At 53.2% G+C, this 24,034-nt stretch overlaps 1 protein-coding gene across 1 annotated transcript in view; it reads right to left on the bottom strand.

Annotated features, from left to right (window-relative positions):
- EPHB1 (EPH receptor B1) overlaps positions 1-18,573 on the bottom strand; it is an 86,009-nt gene extending 67,436 nt beyond the window's left edge. The window contains exon 1 of the mRNA XM_080409742.1: positions 17,673-18,573. Within this exon, the coding sequence (XP_080265868.1) occupies positions 17,673-17,730 (58 nt within the window). The 5' untranslated portion in view covers positions 17,731-18,573. The remainder of the gene's footprint in view (positions 1-17,672) is intronic.
- Between the last annotated feature and the right edge of the window lie 5,461 nt (positions 18,574-24,034).

Genomic DNA, 24,034 nt, shown 5'->3' with positions numbered 1-24,034 from the left:
ATCACGGTCCCTATTTAAGTATTTACTGATGGGCGTAGGTGCATTTGGCAACTCCAAGTCAAGCAGCACCAAGGGCTGCAAAAGCACTTTCGTGAATGCTCTGGCCCACCAAGACAGACCCAGCCACCCCAAGAGCCCAGCTCCTCCACCACATCACCACCCAAGGCATGATCCAGGGCTGTAAGATGACAAGGCTATCTTTCAGGACAACGTTTTCCACAACAATGTCACTGTGCATTTAAATCCTCATCTTTGCTTTCACAAGGCTGGGTTGCCAGCCAACATCTCTGAACGCTGCAGCCTGCCCCAAAAATCACCATAGGTCAAGACTGGAAGTTACTCATTTCATCCTCCAGAAGATGTGGAAGAGGAACTCAGCCGCCCTGGGATAGGCAGAGACTTTCCCAGAAACCCTGACCTCTGAAATTCTTGCGAGGCTGCCCAGGAGCGGTAGCACCCTCCAGCTTGAGGTCCAGCTACGCAGTGTGAGGTCTGGCTTGCATGAAGGATTGCTTAGGTTGGGGAAGGGCAATCACCCACTCTTCACCATCCACGCTGCCACCACCCAGGAGCACACACCAAAGCAGGTGAAGACTGAAGGTCAGGTGCCAGAGGACACTCTATCCCTTGCCACACAGTCAGGTGGCTTCAGCACGAGCTGGGCACAGCAGCCGCACATCACTGGACTTCTTGGGTGGAGACCAGCTGGCTTGGACAACCATCTCACCAGCCAAGGGAGATCCAGTACCCCAACCCATCATACATCCCAGGGGGAGCACAGCGCCTTCAGTGATGGCAAGGATAAAGCAAACATCAGGTAGCGATGTCAACAGCTTCATATTTTCTGCTGCTTTTCTGTAGCTCACTTTGCGTTCAACAGCCGTGTACCAGCATCAGCTGCACATGGTGTGCTCCAGCAAGGCTGAATGGAAGCAAGTGAGCTCTCCAAGGGAAGGGCATTCTGCCAGCAGGTCTCCTCTTGGGAAGAGGGAGCTCGATCTTCATCACGCTACGAGAAAGTAAGGAACCCCAAAAAGAAGAGGGGGGGTGGGGGTGGGAGTAAGAAAGAGCAGTGTTCTGAGATTTCACAGCCATGGGCCACTGAAGCCTAACGAGTTCAGTGGAACCAGGCTCCTTATCGACTGGGACTCACTTGGAAATGATAGCCTTTAAATACAAAATTAGTTGACTGAGAAGACAAAGCAGCCATAAACATCAACAGCATCTGCAATTGCACGTGCTAGGATCAATTAAAAGGACACGTAGCCTTCATGCCTGGATACACAAGACGCTCACCTGTGGGACCACGGGGGGTTCTCCCCAGCAGCGTGCTCATATGGGTCTTAGGGCTGCACCATGCTTGGCTGCAAAGCCGACTTTCAAGGCCACCGGCACAGAGGCAACGCTGGAATAAGTACATTAGGTTTGGCTGAACTAATGCACCAGACCCGTCCCCCCTTTCCCTGATGCTCTCCTTCCCCGCTGGATTTATTTTGCCTTGCTCCGGGATAACACCGCCTGTGAGGAAAGCTCTAAAAATCAAAACATTTATCCTGCATTTCCCTACACGCCATCACTTCTTTAGAGATTCAGGATGAGTCATTGTCTTGGACCACATTCTCCAGAAAAGCTTCGTGCTCGCTACAAAAACATGCATCTCATAGAGCCCTAAATCTAAAATGCCAGCCGTGCTGTCAAAGAGCCCTCACAACGAGAGATGCACCTGGCATCGTCCAGCTCCTGTTTACTAGATCTTATTTTAAAATGTCAAAGGGATTCTGCATGAGCTACGAACATGACAGACTGCTCAGATGGTGAGGAAGCACCGTCAGGGGACTCAAGCTTAGCGAGCGGCATCCCTTCACCCATGCGCACCTCCTCGCAACGCAGCCAAGTGCTCGGAATTTCCCCCAAACACCAAAATTTGTGAGAAAAGCCTCCCTTTTCACCCCAGCAAAACCCCTGGATGCCAAGAGTCAAAGCCAGACTGTTCGGTCGAGGCAGAAACCAAATCGCCCCACCAAAATTAGAGGTTTGCAAAGAAAAATCCCGCTCTGGACAAGCGAGTGTGGAGTTGTGGGATGAGCCTGCCAGCACGGCCCCAGCACAGAACAACCACAGCCAGACTGATCCTGTATTTTTTAATGCAGCATCTGACATGTAGTAAGGATTTCAGGGAGGCCAGCCAGTAATTTTCCAGTTTAAATAAGAACCAAACAAAGCAACAACATTGCTGGTCCAAGGACACATCCCGAAGATCCCCCGCTCACACGCTGGGGGTCTTGGCAGGGAGTGGAGGGAAAGCAGGGGAGCGAGAGTAGGAATGCACAGGGATGCTCTGGCTGCCACCAGAGGTGACGAGCTCAGCCCTGGCCACAGAAGCACAGCCATCGAGGGGAGGAGGTGGAAATATTGAACCTCAAACGGAAGAAACTGCAAAAGCTCGTTGGCAAGCACCTCCCTGCGCCACCTCCCCTCCCAGCGCCGGCCGCCGCGCCGAGCATCGTCTCTCCAGTTTTTGCACCATATGGAGTCAGCTCGCGAGTGCAAATGAGGCAAAGAGCGTGAGAGGCAAAGGGAAATAAATCTGTGCTGACACAGGAGCGCACAGGGCTGCCGGCACCATGGGGAAGCCTCTGTCAGGACGCGGACAGGACGGGGGAAGGCTCTGCCTCCATCCCCTGGGGACACCTTGGCAGAGCGCCCTGTCGGGGGGGGACAGGCGACAGGGCAAAGGGGGGACAGGCAACAGGGCAAAGGGCAGAGAAGCCCTTGAGCAGACCCCACTGGGTTTTTTGCTCTGGCTTCACATCCAAATGGTGCTTCCCAAAACACCCTGCAAACCCAGCCCTTGGGACTCCCAGCTTTGCCTGGGACTTACCTAATTTTTTATTTTTTTTTCTTCTCCAATTCCAGATTTGATCAAAACACCCAATGGCCAGGATCTGTAACTATCCTGCACCCCCTCCTGAAAACATTACTATCAATCTGAGCCATCTTTAGCTACACACACAGATGACAGCTGGTCCGTTGAGTAAATAACAAAATGTGTTTGCCAAGATTTCTAAGCGCCCATTCACACAAGGTGCCGTACCAGCTCCGACGGGCCAGCGGGGCTCTGTTAAACCCTCGCCCGAATACGCTGATAGCTATCAGCGACTGCAATCGCCCCTTTGGAAGATGCTCTTCATCAAGAAGGTGCACAGCAGGGACTTCAGGACCCCTCTTCATGAGCTCCTGGTGCATCACCCAAGCTGTGCCAGAAGCAGCAGGCAAACTGCTGCCTGCCTCCCCCAGCTCCTGCCTGCGCGGAGGCAGCACTGGGTCCTACACTCCCCACACACACACACATCCCTCCAAGCCAGGACCCCTGGATCCTGTAAGAAGAGAGGAAAAACAAGCACTCCTCTAGATCAACCTTAAATCTCAAGACTTTGCTTGGGACCCAGCTTATGCCAAGCTTTTCCCGCAGGCTGCAGCGGCCGGCTGAGCTGCGGAGCGGCCACTGCTCCCACCAGCCCTGGGAGGCGAGGAAGGGGAGGAAGAGGAGGATGCTGGCAGGAGGTGCTGCTTGGCAGCTGGCCCGCCCAGCACACCCCTGCCTCCAGCCCCGGCACCTGCACGGGTGCAAGCTGGGAAGAGGCTCTAGTACGAGGACAGCCATCTGCACGCTGGGAGCCGCGCCAAGGCAAGGTTCGGGGGATTATTTTTCTCCCCCTTGTTCACCAGGACAGTCTCCTTTCCGAATGCATGGGTAGAGCTGATTTAACACATGGGTGACACCTCGTCAAAAACTTTCAACACGGGGTTGTAGGGAGGCAAGCAAGAGAAATCCACCAGAGCCGCCCCCGGCAGCCTGCAAGCCCGGTCACCAGCCAGACCCCAAGGAGGTGCCTGTGATCCTCCATGGGCAAGGGATGGTCCCGGTGTGACCAGCACAGCTCCATTTCACGCAGTGCCAGCTCTGCTCATTTTTAAAGTAGTGCCAGCTGATGATAAAGTTTCCCCTAAGCTCATCTCCATACCCACCTCTTCTCCTGATGACACTGACCCATCCTCCCTGATTGTGGTTTCCATACTGAAATAAATCACTTTAAGTGCACGTTGTGCTCTGTGTCTCATTACTGTTCATCATCTTCTGTGCAACGGAGCTGTCACATCGTCACAAATTCTGTCACCTGGGTGACACGGGAGTGACTTGGGAGGGCAGGCAAGTGGGGAGAAAGTGCCCGCAGCTTGACGGGGCACCAGGAGCTCCCCACCCCTCTTCTCCTCAGCTTTCAGATGGTGGGCTCACACCTATAGCCCCACGCACCCCTTATGGCACAAAAGCAAGAAGGAGCAACACATGTGCAAGGCAGGATCATTGCACACAAGGACCCAGAAGATGGAAGGATGGCAGGAGTGATGGCAGATGTACTTTGATGGCCATGACGGTCCTCCTTCAGCAGGGTATGTCCCTGCAGGGAAATCTCCCCCAGAAGAGGTGGCAGAAACTCCCTCTCCTCCCCAAATTTAAAGCAGAAACACCTAAAGGAGGGAAGGAGGAAGAGCTAGCCACAGGGGCTGTAAGATGCTCACCAAGCCTTCTGCAGCATGGATCCCAGGCAGTTCAACTCCTCATCACAGAAGGGTGCTTCCAACTCCACCAGGTTACTCCAGATTAATCCAGAACAGAAGGTCATGGTCATGCTGCACACAGTAAATTAAAAGCTCCGTGCCAAAACCCTGCTAGGACCAATCAGGCGACAGCAATGCAAAGGCATCGTTTCCCTGTCACATCACTTTTGAAAGCCAAACACTCAAGAGAGGGAGAAAGGGAGCAATTAAGGCTGCCACTAATCTTGTAGTGTCCACAAATATGGGTCTATTGTTTTTTTATCGAGGAGGGAGTGTAAGCACCACCAGCTTCCAGATGGCCAAGCAGCCCTGCCAGGGGCTGGGACCTGCCTGCTATGAAAGGCCAACCCCGCCAGCAAGGAAGGAACTGCTCACCCACTGCCACAGGCTGACGCCTGCATCCCTGCCCGTCGGCACGGCTCCCCGGGAAAAGGAGCTGTTTGCTGACATGATGCTTGCGAGGGTGCAAAGGTTCAGGTTTCCTACCTACATACACCCTTGAGCATGACCATGGAGAAGACACGCCAGTCTCATGCCTTCCCTAAGGTCAACGCTCATACTTGCCTCTCTCCATCTCCTCCATCCCATCACAGCTTCATAGGAAACCCCCCCCTCGCTGTCCCAGTGAGCGTGGCAGGGCAGGGAGACTCCTGGAGATGCAGGAGGAGAAGACCCTCAGAGATGCATGTGCACCAGGACATCGGTTGCTGCCAGGAAGGGCACCCCAGGGCGGTCCCAGAGGCTTCGCTTGGCTCTCCCAGTATCCCACCCCACTCCAAAGGCCCAAGCAGGTTGCTGCCGCCCCCACGCCCCCCCATTGCCCAGGGCACTTGCACACATGTTCGCACACACTGGCACAGAGCAGGAGGCAAAGCCACGGTGCAGAAATAACACAGGCACACAAACAAAAGAGCACAAGCCATTAATCTGGGTGAACCGGAGGAAATGAAATCATTATGTCTGCAGCTACAACATCCCGAAGAACAAATTTCCTGCCTGGATAATAAATGGATTCTTTTGTTTCACGTTGGCCCCAACCACGTGACTATCTTGGCCTATTCCTCATCCAAAACAACTTGCTGTATAAATACCCAGACGGGCTCGAATTTCAGCTGCTAAAAATATGTTTTAATTATAATAATATATAATAATAATAACAAAAAAAAAATCTAACTCTGCAGGCTCCCCTTGCCTCCTAAACAACCTCTGAAGGCTCTCCAGCATGCAGGCAGGCAAACAAAAAGTCTCAAAGTTGCCAATTACAGCTGAACAGCACAAATGAAATCCTTGAAAGAAAGACTGAGGCACCCAAAAGGCAGCCTTGGGTTAACACCCGCAGTAAGTAACCCCTGCCAGACAGAGAAACGATGGGTGCATGAGCATTTTAAGCACAGACAGCCCAAAAGTACCTTATAAGTATCCCCCAGCAGCAGGGTGGGGACCTAAGCCACGTGGCACACCAATGACAGCTTCTGATCTCCAAACCTTGGGGCTCTGCAGGTGGTCTTATGAGCCAGGTTTTCTTCTGGTGGCTTTCCAGTGCTTCACTAGGGCTTGGGATTTATTCATTGGACGAATGGGGAATGAAAGTTCTGGCCTCCCCTGGCTCAGCGAGGCTATCTGTTGGCTGTAGGAACGGCTCTGGGAGTCTTGAGGGATGCTGACCTCTAGGAGAGCTGCACAAATTACTGGTTTCAACTGTTCCTTTAATCTGCAACTCCACCAGATCACTCTCTTAAAACCATTTTTTAATCTAGCTACATATTTTGTTTCTGATTTCAGGTCCTTTTTGCTAGCCTTCCCAGCTTTACAAACACATAGCAAATGCTGCAACGAGTTTCAAAACAAGACACGGTTTTGAATCCAAACATCAAAGCCCCTCAGTCCAAAAAGTCTAAATTGTTTGGATGTTAGAGAGACCTCCATGAACGGAAACAAGCTCAAAAATTCCTTCCAAGCTAGTGGGCAGCTGGAGGCAGAAGATTCAACCAAGCCCACCACGCTCAACCATAGCTCTTACCAATGCAGGGCTGTACTTGTTCTCCATCACCCCCGAGCATCCCAGCACCCCATGGCAAAACTCCTTCTCTTTAACTTCAAACATAACCAGAGGGAACCCTGATTTTGAAAGCCAGCTTGGTGCATCGCGCCAGAAAAACTTGAATTTCATTTTCCTTTGTGGGTCATCTTTAATTTCAATTATATTTTGGATGCTGGGGAAAGTGTCCAAGCATAGCTGCTGCCTGCTGTTTCTTCAAGGAAGGGAAAAAAAAAAAAGTCCTTGGAAACTAAATATTTATACACCCACATACGCTAATCCCAGCAGATCCAAGGGTGGGAAGCCTATTTAAAAAAAACATCCCTAATTACTTTCCCATTTTAAAGGGAATAATTTGGCAATTAGTTAGAATGCTTTACTTAAGTAATCACGTATTTTTTGAAGAGGAATAATCTGCTGGAGTGTGCACAGACAGGACAGGGGTCTGACAAACCGTTTTTATACGCCTCCCTCATGTACAGCTGCTGGCAGCCGAGTGGCACGCAGGAGCCAGAGGCATGGCCAGGAGGTCATTAGAAGCCACCCTTGGGAAGCCACCCCGGCATGGAGACAAAGCCAGCTCAGGCAGCGGAATCTCACCAGCCCCTGGACTGCACCGCAAGGAAACCTCCTTGCTGGGAAAGTGGCAAGAGAGCCCCAGACACCTCGAAAGGCCATCGGTCACCTCGCAACAACGCCCCAGCAAGCGCCCACATCCCTCCCAGCAGCACCACGAGTGGGGAAGCACAGCGGCTTATTACTGCAACACCCTGATTTATTGGGAGCATCTTTCAGTCCCTTTCTGCTGATGTATTGACAAAATGTATTCTTTTATCAGACAGTAAGGTGGTTTCTGCTGGGAAAAAATCTAAATAATCCAGATGAGGGGATGTGTGGAAGGATTTCCAAGGTCCCCCCTGCCACAGCAAAGCCAAAGGCAGTAATTTGCTAATTAGCAACAGCCGTTGTGTTGCTCAAGGAAAGGGCTGAAGTCTTCCGGATAGGTGAAAGTTTGATTATAAGACACGCATGGCAGATCATTTAGAAAGATAAAACCACGTTCACTCTGCCGCAGCCAGCTATTAAAAGTGGAGAATGTTATTTCAGGTAATAAAGAGCAAGACCTGAGGACTAGCCTGGGAATTCAAATTTACTACTTGTATCAAATTCATATGCTGTAAAACTTCACCTAGTTTATAAGTTTCTTGCCAACTTCATAAAACATGTTTTATTATTATTGTTTTCTGACTCTCCTGCCTTAATAAAATTCCTCTCCTAGCCTGTGTGGGTGTTGCATTATAAACATTTGCACTTTGATTCATTCAAGACTGAAGAAAGCTTTCAAGGTAACCTATTAGGAATACTTTAAATGTTTCAAAGACATCCCAGTTTCCCCTGAATGTCGCAAAGCTTTAAAGAAATAAAGAAGTGCCTTGCTGCAAACCACCTCCAAAAATCTGCTGGGCTGATGCTCAAGAGATCACATTTGGGAGCGACCAAGTTGCATGCCAGCCCGGCAGGGTCCGTGTCTGGCACGGGGTGGGAAAACACAGGGGTTATCAGGGCACAGGGTAAGGCAGGCGCCCATCCATCGCCCCCCACGCCCCCTCGGCAGCGAGCCGTGGGGATGCTGTGAGTGGGTCCCACTGGCTGGAGGCAGCTGGACCATCTTCTCACATGTTATTAAGGACCAGAATTGTGCAAAAGTAGGGGTTTCCCCATCCCTGGTTAGCCCTGGCGAGCAAAGCCCAGCACTGGCACACAAAGGCAGAGCCAGAGGGTGCTCTAAGCGGCATCCTTCTCAAAGCAGCCCATTTTCTCCAGCCTCGGCCAAAGCCCATTGAAGTTAATGAGCGTCTTTTTATAGCTTTCGGCAGGCTTTCAAGCAAGCCTTTCAGCGCAGCAGACTCCCGCGTGTGCGCAGTGGTGCCAGCCATTTCAGTAATAACCTACGCATGGCACAAGGAGGGATAATAAAAGATGATTTTTAGAAAGACACCGAACACAGTTAGCTACTGACCTTACAAGTTCCCACCAGCCCGCATCCACCTCCCCTCCTCTGCAAGGTTGGTTTCAGCATCTGTGGGTCGTGGGGGGCATCACCAGCTGATGGCCAGAGCTCGGGAGGGCCCTATCCAGGCTGGGTCCAAGCATTGGCACCTTTAAATCCTGCACAGCTGATGCTTTTCTCCATTTCACTGAGCAAGAGTAAGGTTACCTGGTGTGATGCCTGTGGCTCAAGGAGGCGCATGCCCCTCCCCAGGAATCACAGCATAGGGCTGATCCTCCTGTATTTTATTAAACCATAAATTACCACTTTACAGCTTCATATCTGGTCCAAATAATATCATTATATCTGACCCCACAGTGCCTCTATCGAGAGCCTGATGGTCTCAAAGGACCTAGACCCCCACCAGCAATTTCATTTCAAGGGGCAAAGCACAGACAGCAAATGCCACGCATCTCCAGGTGGTTCATCCACTTGCATGAAAGCTTCTGGACAGCTTCAGCCAAGCCCCAGGGGCTGGGCAGCAGCATTGTGCACCTCAGGCTCACTTGCAGCCAGGTCATGCCCATCATTTCCAGCACTCGCTAAAGGACACAGGGACCCAACATGACTGCTTTAAAAAGAACCACAGCAGAAGCGCAGGGATGGAACGGCCGCACGGCGAGGGCACCTCTGCGCTGCTGTGTACTGTGGGCAAAGCCCACCGATGGAGCGACACGGGGGCGCCACGCCAGGTGAAGGTCCTGAACTAGTCAAAAACATTGTAAGAAGTACTGCTGGCAAGACACCGGTGATCTTGAAAAGCCAAATTTTGCTCCTTACAAACACATTGGTTTCAAAATAAAAGCAGAGCTGATGCCTCCCAGAGCAATCAGAGCATCCTGCTCCTGCTCTGTCCCTAGCGCCCATCTCATTTCTTGGGCATTTGGAAAGATGAAGCGACAGGTGTTGGGTGAAAAAAAAAATAATAATAATAAAGCGTCCAGCTAAGGCCAGCCCACAGTTATTTCTTCAGGCCACCCCAGGCTGTCCTCTGCCAGCCGGAGGGAAGGGGGCTGCCCAGCAGGAGTGGAGCACAGCCCCATCACCAGCCTCTTCTCCTCCTGCCCCCCAGGGACAGTATTTCCTTTCCAACTCTTCTGCTGGGTTCCTGGTTTTCCCGGGAAGATGTAATTCACACCCCTTCGCCTCTTCTGCGGTGATTTAATGTCTTTTGAGCAAAAAGCAATTATCCTCATACAACAGGACCCTAGTGAGGATGATAATGAGTCAGCTCCGACCCCGCGGCTAAGGAAGTGACTGAAGCGAGCGGAGGCCTCTAGTAATCAAAGGCCCATCCCTGGACTCTGATTGAAAAGAAAGAAAAAAAATCTTCCATAAAACTTCAATCGTTGCTGTTCCTTGCTTCACCCCTCCACCCACGGCGTAGGTTTTAACACCAGGAGAAAGGGGACCAACACCAGCCCCTGGTCGCCTCCCTTTACCACCTGGATGTATTTCAGGTGTTGCTTGCTGGCTCACCCGCAGCAGGGAGCGGGCACGGGGGGATCGATCTGGGCTTAAAAGCAGACACCACAGTCCCGTTTTCCCAGGTTTTGGGCTCAAGGATAAGCACAACCTCCATCCGGAGTCGAAGCCAGAAGGTGACCTGCTCTACCCTGGGGGATTGGCATGCAAGGCTGGGCACGGGGGGGGGGGGGGGGGGGGGAAAGCATCCCCATGCTCTGCCCTGCAAATGGAAAGAAAATAGGAAAAGGGAGGCAAAAACATGGGTGTGCAACAGGTCTTGGGCTTTGCAGGACCGGAGAGGCTTCCCAGGAGATGGCAGAGCCAGGAGCAGAGAGCATCCTGCGCTGCCAAACACCAGGGCAGCAGGCTGAGCTGCCCTACCCCTCAAAAAAAAAAATATATAGCCAGGCAAAAAGCAAACTGTGGTGCCCGTTGCTGCTGGGATGTGGCGCACAGGGTACCGGCGCATCGGAGAGGAAGGCATAATGCCAGGAGGACTTTTTGGGAGAAAATATCATGAAACAATCCTTTAAAGTCATGACGAAGCCCTGACCTGGGATGGGAGGAAACAGCTGAAAAGCAAGAATTCCACAGCTTCTTACCTATACCCAGCCACCACTTTTACTTGCTGCATAACAAATTAAAGCTTAATAAGCTTCGAACACCAGTAACACTGACTGGATGCTTCCCCAGATATCAAACATTTTTCTTACTACACTAACAAGCACATACTCGAGGCTTTACTAATCCCTAACTAGTTGGCATGGCTATTTCCAAAGGCAAAAAAAAAAAAAACCACACACCAAGATAAACTTATTACTGTATATTCTCCACCATCTGCAAAGACATCGAAAGGACTCCACATGCTTATTAAAGGGGATGACTTAGAAGAGAAAGCAAGCAAATTAACACTCATTAACTAAAACCACTCCTAACCCTCTCCTCTGCCAGGTGACCTCTTGCCATCACCTTCCACCTGCCCCAAAAGCAGATGGCACAGAGGGACCAGCCGTGGGGATGCTCTGGGGGCTGCAGGGACCGACTGCTCTTGGGCTCTTCTCCTTCCCATGGGAGCATCCCACCCGCCAGGTTTAGGTTGGAAGAAGCAAGGCCAAAGGAAAGTCATCTTCCTCGGCCGGGCTCGGCACAGAGCCCCTTCCCTTTTGAACTGTTGCCTCTGTGATTTTTCACCGCAGGGCTCCCAGCAGGAACTTATTAATGCCAGACTAAAGCATGTATGCTTTAATAGTAATTAGGTCACCCTGGGTTGTGGGCTTAGCAGGCAAAACTATAATTATTTAGAAACATCAAGTTTAAATGCCAAAGTGTCTTAATGGAGCTGAGCTAATTAACCAATTTCAACGGAGTAACTGATTAGCTTAAAAAAAAAAAAAAGAAAAATCAATGATCATAGACAACAACATTTTCTTTTAACAGGTTGTTTTCTTGCAGCAATTCTCAATTGCACAAAAGGAGACCAACAACCCCCGCTAACCAAATATTATTGTAATTAAATATTCAACAGAAAGCCTCTTCAATTATTCAAAAGACTGATAACACTTGTTTATAATTGGGGTGGTGGGAGAGGCTTCCAGAAGCAGGGATTTTGCACATCACCAGGCTCCGGTCACAGATGCAAACCCACGCAGCCAGACAGGTTGTGGCATCAGTACGCGGTGCCACCTCCGGCACAGCTCCAACCACCGCTCCCATCCCTCCTGCAGAAACCAAACTCAGGGGAGACGTACGTTTCCCAGCCCAGACTTGACAAAACGGACCATATGGTCCACATGATTTCTGGATTCTTGTTATCTGACCAAAAATTAGGGGACTAATGGCCAGTTTCCAGGTTTCACACCATTTTCTGATAGTAGCGTTACTCCCCCAACAGAGAACCAGGAGGAAAAACAGACCCCAGTGTATCATTATAATTCACTAAGCGGCATTACCATAGGAAATTACAAATTAGCTTTTCAGCAAAGGATAGGGGGATGTCTAGATTAGCTATAGAGAAACTACAGAACCTTTCAGTCCATTTATCAAAGCTCTCATAGCTCCAACTTCCAGGGAAATGAAACAATAATAAATATTGAGCAGGGAAAGTTAATCTCTGCTGAACGCGCTTTAATAATTCAAAAGTCACGAGAAATAAATAAATAAAGCACAGAACCTTTAGCTCCTGCAAACAGACATCCCACTTTTCTCACCATTTCTCATAATGTGACTTCTGGAAAACTGATGGTGACCAAAACCAGAAAATTCCCCCAAAATCAGCTGTGGCTGTGAGTGACCACATTTACAGGGCAGGAGGGAGCCTTGTATCTCCCATGTCTGCCACTTATCTGGAAAGCCACAGAGCTGATCTGGGCAAGAGTTTGCTCTTGTTGTCCCCAAGGAAAGGGCTGTGCTGCGTCTACCTGCTAGTGCACAGTCTACAGCAGCCCGGCACCTGCCCCCTCCCCTGCACACTCCCAAGCAGCCTCCCAAGCTGCTCCCTTTTGGAAGCAGTGTATTTGCAGCCCCTAAAAGCTGGACTGTGAAATTACCAGCTCAGTGCCTCACCGCCACCCACGGTTCCAGCTGTTCCAGCTCTCTCCTGATCCCTCTGTGAAATCACTCCATCCTTTTCTGCACACTTCTGCTCCCATACCAACCTCCGCCGAGAGGAGAAGCAGGGAGGGATGGAGGGGCTCAGCCAGCAGAAGCACCCTGCATTCCCAGGTGGCCCACAATCATCTGAATGCCTTCTGGAGTCACGTCTGTTTGCCATCCCTACCACGCAGCACCACTTCACAAGGTGCCCTCAGTCACCAGTGGACTCAAACTCCTACCACGTGGGGTATCTGCGCCACTTCCATCACACCGGCTCCAGCGCCCTCCGTAAGCGACGCACACTCCTGCTTCCCAACATACAACCCAGGCTATGCCTTTCCAAATTGCTACCCAGCAAATACCCAAGCTTAACATTTGCCTTGTGCAAGTATTCATGCGTGCAACACTTGATAGCTCAAATGTTTGCAGAAAGAGAACAAGGTCAAATTGAAATGCACTTTCAAATACTAATGAATATTTGGGGAAAACATTCCCTTCCCCAACCCCAACTATTTACTCAGCCTCACAATGCTGTTAAATGACTGCTTATACCGACCCTGTGAACAGACTGCTGCAGCACCCTTCAGGCAGTGTCATCAAGTTTGGGGCTCCTGCATGAAGCCACTTCCATGCCAGGGTATGATGAGCTCGTACCTACAGCTGGGAGAGGTAAAAATAAGCCTCCTCAAGCTGGCTGGACCTCAGCGAGAGCAGCACAGCACACACCACAGGCGTTACAGCAGCAGCGCTCCACGAGCCTCAGCCTTGCTCCGAGCATCTCTTCCATCAGCCTCACCCCACAGCATTCCTGCTGCACTGGGGACCAGTGTCTCCAAGACTTTGCTGACCCATTGCCCAAGGCACCGTTTTCCCCCTTTTCACCAAACCGGAGTATTTCTTCAGATTACAGAACCCATCTCTGCTAGAAACATCTATTTCTCACCCCCACGGCCTGGATCGAGAGCCAGACAAATGCATTCAGGCTACTCCATTATGCAATATAAATATTTTCTTCTTATTTTTAAGGCCAGCGGAAGATTTTTACTCTGTCCCGCTGTGTCAGGAGCTGCACCCAGGATGGGTGAGAGGCCACCTTGCAAATCGCCCTGGCAGCTCTCGCCACAGCAGACAGGGCCACTAAACCCCCGGGGAGCACAGGGCGGTAACCCCATTTCCATACAGAGGTGGTGAGCAGAAAGGACAGAAAAAGAAACGCATTTATCACAGACCCCACCTTCCTCATGAGTGGAAATACCAGCCGTTAGTCACAAAGAGGCAACACAGGCATCTGGGGTCTCAGGCCCCTTTTCCATGACTTGACAAAATGCTTTGCCTTCAGGCCGACAAGATCTGGGCTCGCTCATCAAGCCAAGAATAAGGTTTCTCCCCTTAGGGTTTGGGGTTTTATCCCCAGATAGTTTGTGCAAAAAAAAAAAAAAAAGCACAAGTAAAGGGACAGCTAGTTACTAGCACTTGTAAATTCTCTCTTGAAGGCTTATTTCTAGCTTCTCCTTGAAAACTGCTCTGCTGCGGGTGAAGCAGCTGGGCCAAAGGTGGAAGCCCACGTGGTGATGGCAGTGGCAGCGATGGGAAGGGCGGTGCGGCGTCCGCCGGCTCTCAGCCTGCTCGGTGCCGGCACCGCTCCGGCGCCTGGCGGAAGCGGAGGAAGCCCAAAGGATGCCTGCAACAGATGCGTGCATCCCGAGCCAAAACGGGAGGAGACAGGGCACCCGAGGTGGGTGGCACACACGGAGCAGGAGCCAGGGACATCGCTCTCGAACCAAACCCCTTTCCCTGGTCCTCTCCCAGGCTGCGGTTCCAAAAGCCAGGCAGGCAGGAGAGCAGATAAGCACGGGAAGCAAAACTAAGCTGGATCTGCCAGCCCTGACCAGGGCTTTCCACCTCCCTCCTCACACTTTGCTTGTTGTGATGCTGCAAGCAGCAATACAGGAGACAGAGAAAAACCTGCTTTTTAAAAGAGCAGGCGCAAGGAAGGGAGATGACAGATAGGTAAGCAGGTAGGCAGATTAAACAGCGTACGTGGAGAGGCTGCACCACAACGGACAACAGCCCCATCTGACCTACCGACACCTCAAACCCTGACAGCTCCCCAGTTAAAACATGTAACATCGGCTCAGTACCACCCTCTCTGTATGCTAAACGTGATTATATTTGGTTCAGCTAACACAAGAAAGAGCACGCGAGCGGCTCCTGAGTGATTGCAGGGTGTGGGAGAGACAGTATTTGTTCCTGTCATCTTCTCATGTCTCTCTTCCTCTTCACAAGCCACACACACAAGAAAAAAAAAAAAAAAACAAAAAAAAAAACCAGCATAAGCTTCCAGGTATCCAGCAGAAAATGGCCAGCTAAGCCACGGGATTTGGTACAAATCAAGTAACCATAAGGAAACTCAGGTAAGCGACTATCTCCAGGTTCACGTACCACAGGCAATGGTACACAGGGTTTTATAACCTGCATTATAAAATATTTTTTATTTTATAAAAAATAGCAGGGTTTTACAGAGGGGAGAGAGATATGCTTGCAGGCAGCCCCTGCCCTGACCCCAGCTGTATCCTCCTCCCCTTCCAGCCAGGTCTAGACCCCCAGACACCTCCCCCCTGCCATCCCGGAAAAAAGACTTTTTGTCTCAAAGGCTTCTTCGGGATGCAGGGAGCCTTCCCCCCCCCAGCCGCAGCCGGCCGTGCTCAGCTGTGGCTTTGCCTGGTTGCCAGAGAGGGCGGCTGGCAAAACCCATCTGCGGCCGCTCAGGGGAAGCCAGACCCCAGCGCGGGTCAGGCTCTGGGAGACGCTTCGGCCCAGTTAGCCAAACCCACGTCTCAATCTAGCAATTTCAGCCTCCGCACCAACAGGATCTGTAACATTCAAATAAGCTCCATAAAAAGGTGTTTTCTTTACACAACCACGCCAGGAAACTGTCGCCTTAACTCCAAATCAGATTCAATTGCTCTGCCTCAGAAATTCCCCATCCAAGATTTTCCCTTAAATCCAAGATCTCTCCCAGAATACTACTCTACTACCCAAGTCATTTCCTCGGCAGAGTAGAAATAACATGGCTCTTCAACAGGTTGAGTCCCGGGCAGGGATGCTGGCTCTGCCAGCCCTGCACAAGCTCCTGGGGCAGCTCGGGACAAGCTGGGGAAGACCCCGTGTGACACAGGGACACAACACCCAGGAGCGCTCTCAGACAGGGACCGAGCCAGGTCTCCCAGCCACCCCCCATTCCAGCAGTGCCTCAAGCTGCTGACGCTGCAAACACTGGCTCCCGAAACGCTGCTAACAGGTCTGGTGCTTTCACGTGTGGCTTTGTGACCGAGCAAACACACGCCTGCTTGCATCACGCTTAGCAAGGCATTCGCATTTCCACCCCGAGTTATTTCTATGGAGATGCAATGAGGTAGGAAACCCGAGAAATAAGAAAAGCAAACACCTGGGTCAGCCAAAAGCAGATGCCGCAGCAAGAGGGCCTGCCTGCCGCGATCCAGCCGGCATGCTCGCGAGCGGAGGGCACTGCGGCCAGCACCGCTCCCATCCCGCTGGGTACCACCGCAGCAGTGCTCCGGCTCCAGAACCAGCTCCGTGCTGCCCAGAGCTGAGCTGCTGGGCTCTGGCACCTTCCAGTTCAGCCGCATCTATGCCCACATCAGCTAAATCCCCCCTCCCCCAAGGAAGAGCCAAGCCCCACGGCAGCTCGGTTCGCCCACGAGCCCCCACGCATCATCTCCCCACACCCACACGTTTCTTCTGCCAACAAGCGAGGGGCTGCACCACGTCCCCTGCTCGCAGCCACCGCTCAAGCACCGGGCAACCGCTGCCACAAGCCCGTTTGCCCGTGTTGTACCAGGGAAAAAGAAGAGGCAGCGGCAAAATAAAAGGGGAAAAAAAAATAATACAAGCGATACTTCTGCAAGCCGTGCCGGCCGGAGCACATCGATGCACCAGCACGAGCGTGGGATGAGCTGGTGGTCCTGCCAGGCAGGATGCCCCGAGGCTGGCTGGTACCTGCGGGCACGTCCCGGGCCACAGCCAGTCCCACAACCGGTCGGGTGACGGGAAAAGCCTTGAGCCCAGCGGGACGCACCCGGCCGAGGGGATGGATGGCCACGCGTCCATCCCGCCGCTCCGCCAGCGGGCCAGGCGCCCCCGCACCCGGCTGTCCCAGGGAAGGGGACCCTCAGCCCGCACCTCCCAGTGCGCCCGTCCGCTTCCACAAGGCTCTCCTCAGCTCCCACCGCCGTCGCGAGGCACAGGAGCGGGACGGTGCCAAGACGCAGCTTTCCGCACGGCCACGGCCCCTGCGGCTGTCCCCCGCCGCCACCCCGGGGAAGGGACCCAAAGAGACCCTGGGGTGTCCCCCGCCGCCACCCCGGAAAGGAGCCCTACGGGGAAGGGATCCAGAACAGGCCCTGGGGGTGTCCCTCACTGCCACCCCGGCAGGGCTCTGCGGGGAGGGGACCCAGGGAGACCCTGGGGGTGTCCCCCGCCGCCACCGCGGGCAGGGCTCTGCCGCGGAGGGGACCCACCGGAGCCGTCCATCCCACCCAGACCCCGGCGGGTTTCCCAAAGCCGACGCCGGGAGCTGGAACCCCACGGCCCCTCCCGAGCCCCCCCCCCGGCCCGGAGCGAGACCCGGGCTGCCAGCACCGCCTGCGGGCCGGCTCCCCGCGCTGCGGGAGCGGGGCTGGCTCCGCCGGCCGGTACAGAGGGCAGCCCCGCGCCCCCCGCCGCGCCGGCAGCCAGCCCCGACCGCTGCGCAGCCGCCCCCGCGGTGCTGCCCGGCGGGGGAGCCGGTGTCGCCGGGCCGGTCGCGGCGGGAGGAACTAGCAGACCGCGCGTGCCGCGGAGGACGCGGGGACTCGCCGCTCTGCACCCCCCGTCCCGCCTCACCTTCCACGGCGGCCGCGGCGGCGGCCAGGCAGAGCAGCACCACCAGATCCGCAGCCATCGCCTCCCCGGGCCCCGCGCGTCGCTGCTCCGCAGGCGTCAGCCGCTACCGGCGGGCGGCCGTGAGCGGGCATGGGGGTACGTCCGCGGGCCGGGACGGGGCAGGGCGGGCCGGGCCGGGGCCGCGGGACGGGACCGCGCCGCCTCCCCGCGCCGCCCGGGTCACATCGCCGCCGCGAGTGGCGCGTGCGGCCACGCCGCCGCCGGCCCCCGCCGCCGCCCGGCCCCGCCCCCGCCGCCGCCCCGCCAATCCCCGCGGCGCGCCACGCCCCCGCACCGCCCCCGCCCGCCGCGCGCCGCAGTCCGAAGGGGGACGGCGCCCCCTGGCGGCCCGCCGCCGGCCCCCGCACCGCTCCCCTCAGCGGGACCCCCCGACGGGGCGGCCCCTCGGCCCGCCGCGCCGCCACCCCGGGCGGGGGCCGGCTGGCTCAGCCCGCCGCGGGCCCGCTCCCTGCCTGCGCCCCCTGACGGCGGCCGGAGCCAGCGGGCGGCCCCACGCCGAGGCGGGCCCCCCGGCCCCCCGCAACATGGCCGCTCCCCCCTCTGGCTCGGGAGGCGGCGGCCACCGACCGACGCGGGGCCCCCTCAGCCTCTTGCTCTCCCCCGGCACCGTCTGCTGGGCGCCGCGCCGGGGCCGAGAGCCGCTGGCTGCCCTCCCTGGCCTGGGGGACACCGGCCGCGGCACCCCCACCGCCGCCAGCCCGAAGCCCCTGTCCCTGAGGCCACCCGGGGCGCCGGCCTGGCCTAGTGCCCAGCAGCGTGGGGCCTCACCCGTGCGGCGGCGGCGAGGTGCGCCCGCGGCCCCGAGCCAGGCCCTGCGGGAGGGGGCTCACCCCGTCCCCTCTGCCCCGCGCAGGGCTCAGCAGCCCCCTCGCCCCAGCCACCTCACCGCTCGAAGCCGACCCTAGCCCTCCCTCCCACCCAGTTCGTGCACCTCCGTGGAAGAGAGGGGGAAAGCGAGGGCAAGGGGGGCAGCAAGGGGTGGGAGAAGGGGGGAAAGCGAGGGCAAGGGGGGCAGCAAGGGCTCCTCCGGGTCACGGTCACCCGCCTGCAGCCAGGCCGCGGCGGGGCCGGGAGCCCTGCAGAGGTACCGAGGGCTGGAAAACCATCAGCTGTTCAGTGAAAGACTGCGCAAAAAATGTTCAGAGGTGCCACGGGAACAAGAGTTTTCTTTTGCGGTTGTGCAAAATATATTTCAAGCTGCTCCTATTCAGCTGAGCAAATAACAGAAAAAATTGCCAAGAACCTTCTGGCTAAGTTTTAAGGAAATTTGCTTTCATCTTGACAACCCTTCTTCATTTCCTTCCCATGAATATCTCAGCAATCCAGTTTACTCACTCAGAGGATCACAGAAAGAAAACTGTGAAGTAAATGTCAGTATTATTTGCATCTTTATCCAGTCTGCCACAAAAGCAACACCATGTTATTTATCTGATCTAGCACAACTCAGTAACAGCTCAAGTATAGAATATTCATGATGTGCAAAGCAAAAAAATGTTAATCGTTTGAAAATACAAGAGGCAAAGAGCTGAGACTGTGAGTTATCCAGAGAACTGCCTCAGTTGTTTGGTGGCTTTTTTTCCCCAAATAATTGCTATCAACTGAAAAAACTTGCATTCAGAAACTAACGTTTGACCAAAAAAAGCCTGCCGGTTTTGTATGGGGAAAAAAAAATAATACATCAATATTCTTCTGATTTCTTTTCAGCTGGCCAAAGAGTTGGATGCGCTGGGTAAAAGCCAGCTGTGTTTGTTCAAAAAGCTTTCTATTCTGTCAGCCTTGCTCCAAGTCTCTGAACAGCAATGCTTTGCTTCTCCTGAAGGAAAAGGCTTAGAAAAAAACTCTTCGCCATGCTGCTGTCTGGAAAGCGGGCATGGGAAAGCGGCAGCGACGTGTCACAGGGCCACTCTTTCTTGCCCACCTGATGGGATTGTGGTCACCAGCTGCCCCAGAGCAGTCACAGAGACCATGCCCACCAGCATCCCCTTGGAGGACACACCAAGGACATTAAAGCCAGCTGTTTTTTTGGCATGTTTTGCTCCATTTCCCGCTCTGAGCCAGCCACGGGTAGGAGGCTTCTCCTACAGTGCCCACTCTGGGACCAGAAGGCCACCAACAAGGTCCCATCTTGCTTGCTTCTCTCCAGGACCCCATGTCCCAGAGCTGCCTTCAGCCCCAGCAAAGCACCCTGCAGAAGGCAGAACTACCCCTCCGGGCCACAAGTGACCTCCAGTTCTGCGCAGCAGGCACCTGTGCAGCACCTTTTGCAGGTCAAAGACCTGCTAAGAGCACAAACAGCCTCCAGGAAGGCTTTCAGCAGCCCCATGCCCGGTGTGCATGGCCAGTCCCTCTGCTCCCGCAGCATGTAGCCAGCAGTGCATCGAGATGGCTGCCAGAATTAGCTCTGTCTTAATTAACAGCTTTGCCTTTGTTCTCTGACGACGCTTCAGGCGATGCCAAACCCTTTCTGGAGGATGAAGATCTGGGATCCCAGTGAAAGGAAACATCAAGGGTTATGATATACTGCGGCACAGATCTCCTCGTCAAAAACCCTTTGGAACCACTTTCAGGACCAAAGATGTCACAGCCTGCAACTGTCCCCTTCTCCCAGACCGTACTGCACTGGCTGTGAAGGACCAGCTGAAGCACAAAGATGAATCCCAGCCGCCCATCCCTGTGCATGTGGTGGTGGCACCCATTCTGCAAGGGGGGCTCTGGAGGGGTCACCCCGAATCCTTTCAGCTGCAAAGCAGCAAGCCCAAGCCCCGGGAGCCTGACCTGCGACATTGGGTGCATCACCCAGAGGGTGACCAAGGCTCCTGTCCCGCACCAGAGCTACTGCCCAGCTCAGACTGGGAGGCTTGGCTGGGGAGGTGCCCTTGGTGGCAGGAGGTCCCCAGCAAGCCGCTCGCTAACGTAGGAGCAGCTCAGAGCAGGCATAAAGGTCAAACAAGCCTTCCCCTGCATCAGCCCCACGGAGCAGAGGAGCTGGCAGAGGACACAGGAGCCTCCCCTAGCCAGAATAAGCACAGGCACTAAAGCAGCCGTGACGCTCCCAGTTCATTTTCCAAGCTGAGGCCAGGCCTGTGGGGAGGGCAGGAAGATTTCTGCACCGCGCAGAAGCCATCCTCAGCAGCGCTCTCACATCCCTAATCCTGCCAAGACAGCGGCAGGCTGCTCCCAGCAGCTTGCCTGTGCATTAATTGCAGAGAAAAAGCATACACCTACAGCATCCTCCCAGGAGTCAGAGCCTGAGGAGCTGATAAATCCTCTCCCTGATAAGAAAAGCAGATTCCTTCAATTTTCCAGCATTTCAGACTTGTCTAGTGTGCCGCAACATGCGAGCTGGGTGAGACAGGTAAGCACGGGCAATGCTGGCAAGCAGCGTCCAGCCCCTGCAGTACTGCCTATGCGGTTGAACACCCTCCTGTGAGTCCAAATAAATGTAATATGATGTAACAACATTAATTAGCACCAGTAAACACTCTGTGTATTCAGGGCACAACTCAGTCACTTGGCATAGCGCAGTCCGAACTGCTTACTGTACTCCCAGCAGAAATAATCTCAGGGAGACTTCTGGACTTAAAATGCCATAGGGAAACTAAAGGGAGGGAGGGAGGGAAGTTATTCTCTTGAGGCATTCACAGAAAATTCAGGTATCTTATCAGAGCAGAAGTAGAAGCTGTAGGAAGGATGACTCCTTTGTCATGTGAACAATTTGAGGACTAAATTGAAGCGAGACGTGAAGAAAAAGTAGGTGAGATGAAGGTTAATTTGGCAACCAGAGTGAGAACAGAGGGAGCTAGGGTATGGAAGAGTCTATTAATTCCCTGGGCAAAAGAGACGCAGTCAGAGCCAGGACTCGGAGTAACTCCCTGCACAGTAGCAAAAGATAAATGGTGAGTTCTTCTTGTGGAATATTCTGTTTATTAAGTACAGGAATAGGAGACAGTCAAGTGCCAAGTGCCTCGAGCCTCTCAGCGCCCGAGAACATATTAATCACTACACATGATTGAACAAAAGATGAGAGTGGTATTAAGACAGGCTCTGGTGTGACACCATATAATGCAATGGACCTGCAGCTTTCTCCACCCCACACTGCCACCACCTAGGGAGGCAGGGAAGGTGCCTGCTCCTCTAGCCATGGATAGGCAGGACGACCTTTGCAGGACAAGCTAAAGACCAGCAAGTTCTCCTCTTAGGAGCAAAAAAAATCACTTTGATTTTGTAGATGCTGCCATTTCCTCTTCCTGCGTTTTCCCTTCAATTGTTTTTTTTCGGGATGGTTGCAAGTCCCAGTAGACGTGCCTGCTGCAGGACAACACAAGCGCAGATCAGGCATGGTACATGCTCTGTGTTTTTCCTTTCTTCCAGTCTCTCCAGGTGGAAGGATCTATTTGCTCTCTTTGAAGACAGAGGATTAACAACAGCAAATGCAAAAGAGAAAAACAAAAACTCCTTTGTCTGAGGATGGATGACTTCTTTTTATCTGTTTCTAATCTGGCTTCAACTTTCATTTCTTTAGGACAAAAAAAAGTCTGAAGATTAAATTTTATGCCAAGGCAAGCTATAATAAGTGACAGAAACACTCCGTCTCAGGGTCTCTGCTGGCTCTGTGAAGTCAGAACATTCATGGTGAAGAAAGCAAAATATAGACAGACAAATACTTTCAATGGAGATTTAAAATAAAAACTCCTCTCATGTTCTGAATGCAAAAGCTACAGAAAAATATCTCTCTCCTCCAAGGAAATTTCATTATCTTGAAGCAAAATGCAATTTATCTTTGGAAGCTTAAAAAAAAAAAAAAAAACAGGGAGGGGAACCTGCCACAAGAGTTTTGCTTTATCACAGCATTTGGCTTGTTGCAGTCTGAGCTGTGTTCCTACTTCTGTAAAAAAAGAAGAGATGTGAAGTTTTTAAGGTGAAAGCCTACCCAAAGAAATAAAAAGGAGGCAGAATGGTCCAGCCCACCCCATATCTACAACTTCAGGGTACCAGTCAGATGTTTTTCTACTGAAATCACCCATTAGAGTATGAAAAGCTGGCTGCCAGTGGCTGGTTTGGATTGGGTTCCCATCTCATACACAGGAAAGTTCCCATTTTTTCCCTACTACATCATGATGAATTTCCAATTGTCATCTTGATCAATGGCCCCATGAACACTATCATAAGGGTAATATGAATTTTTTTTCCCTTTCCTATCACTCACAGGGTAATTACACAGATGACTGCACTCAAGGGCAAGAGCATGTGTCCTGCACCCTTGCACAGAGCACAACACATGAGCATGCACGTGGCACTTGGTACTGCTGGCTTCACCAGCGCAAAATAACACAAGTTTTTCCCCAGGGAAAGAGAACAAGAACAGGAATATTCAAACCTACAACCCCACGTGCCAGACACATAGACCCAAAGATGGATGGGTGCGAAGGCCAGAAGGACCTGCTGCACCCCCCTAACCTAACTGCATAGACATTAAACCTCACCCAGCAAGTGAGGGCTTTTGGCTTGATCATTTGACTCCTTGCAAAAGAAACCTGCATCTCAGTGAACTCTACAAGATTACTCTTTTGTATGTCCCAGGTACACATTCAAACTTCCCCAGCAGCACCCATGGGCCCCTTTGATCAGGTATGACGGGCACCACAGGGTCAGCTGACAACATTCAGGCTGCCCTTCCCTGAGCCCCTCCGGGGGGACCAGCTGCCAAGACCACGAGATGCTTCATCCTGGCTCCTGTTACACACAACCTCCTGCTTGGGCAGCCAGGGTCTACACCATCATAACCCTGCTAGTGACCTGCACATCCCTAGCTCCGCTTCATGCCAGCGGCAAGGAGGGGAGGAAGACTGTCTTGTTACTCTGACAGGCAGGAAAGGATGCTTATTGTCAAGGGATGTTGTAACCGCACAGTTCTCAGCTCCCATCCCCCCATACCACAACTCATGGTACCCAGGTGCTTAAGGATTGCACATGAATGTGGCTGTGTAAAGGCAAGTAGCTGGGAGAGGAACGAAGCCAGTCTTCGTCAGGTTTGATTGGCAAGAGACATCAAGAACCCTGCAAGAGGGAATTTGATGAAGTTTTGCATTTCAAACAGGGCAGGCAGGCAGAGGTTTACCCAGAGTAAAGAGGGAAGCAGTGAGGCTGCCATTTCATCGGTTAACATCTGGCAGCTGCAAAGCTCAGAGATAATTCTGCCTCCGTCCTCCAGAGAGTTCGGATCTGGGAGGGATGCCAGAGACGCGGCAACTGGGAGGGGATGAAATTCCTTCACAGAATCCAAAACAGGCAGTCAAACGTCA

The sequence above is a fragment of the Falco punctatus genome, assembly GCF_963210335.1.
Source record: "Falco punctatus genome assembly, chromosome: 13".
In the NCBI taxonomy this organism is placed as follows: Eukaryota; Metazoa; Chordata; class Aves; order Falconiformes; family Falconidae; genus Falco; species Falco punctatus.
Note: the sequence above shows the minus strand (reverse complement) of the source record. Positions and strands in the feature narration are given on the sequence as shown.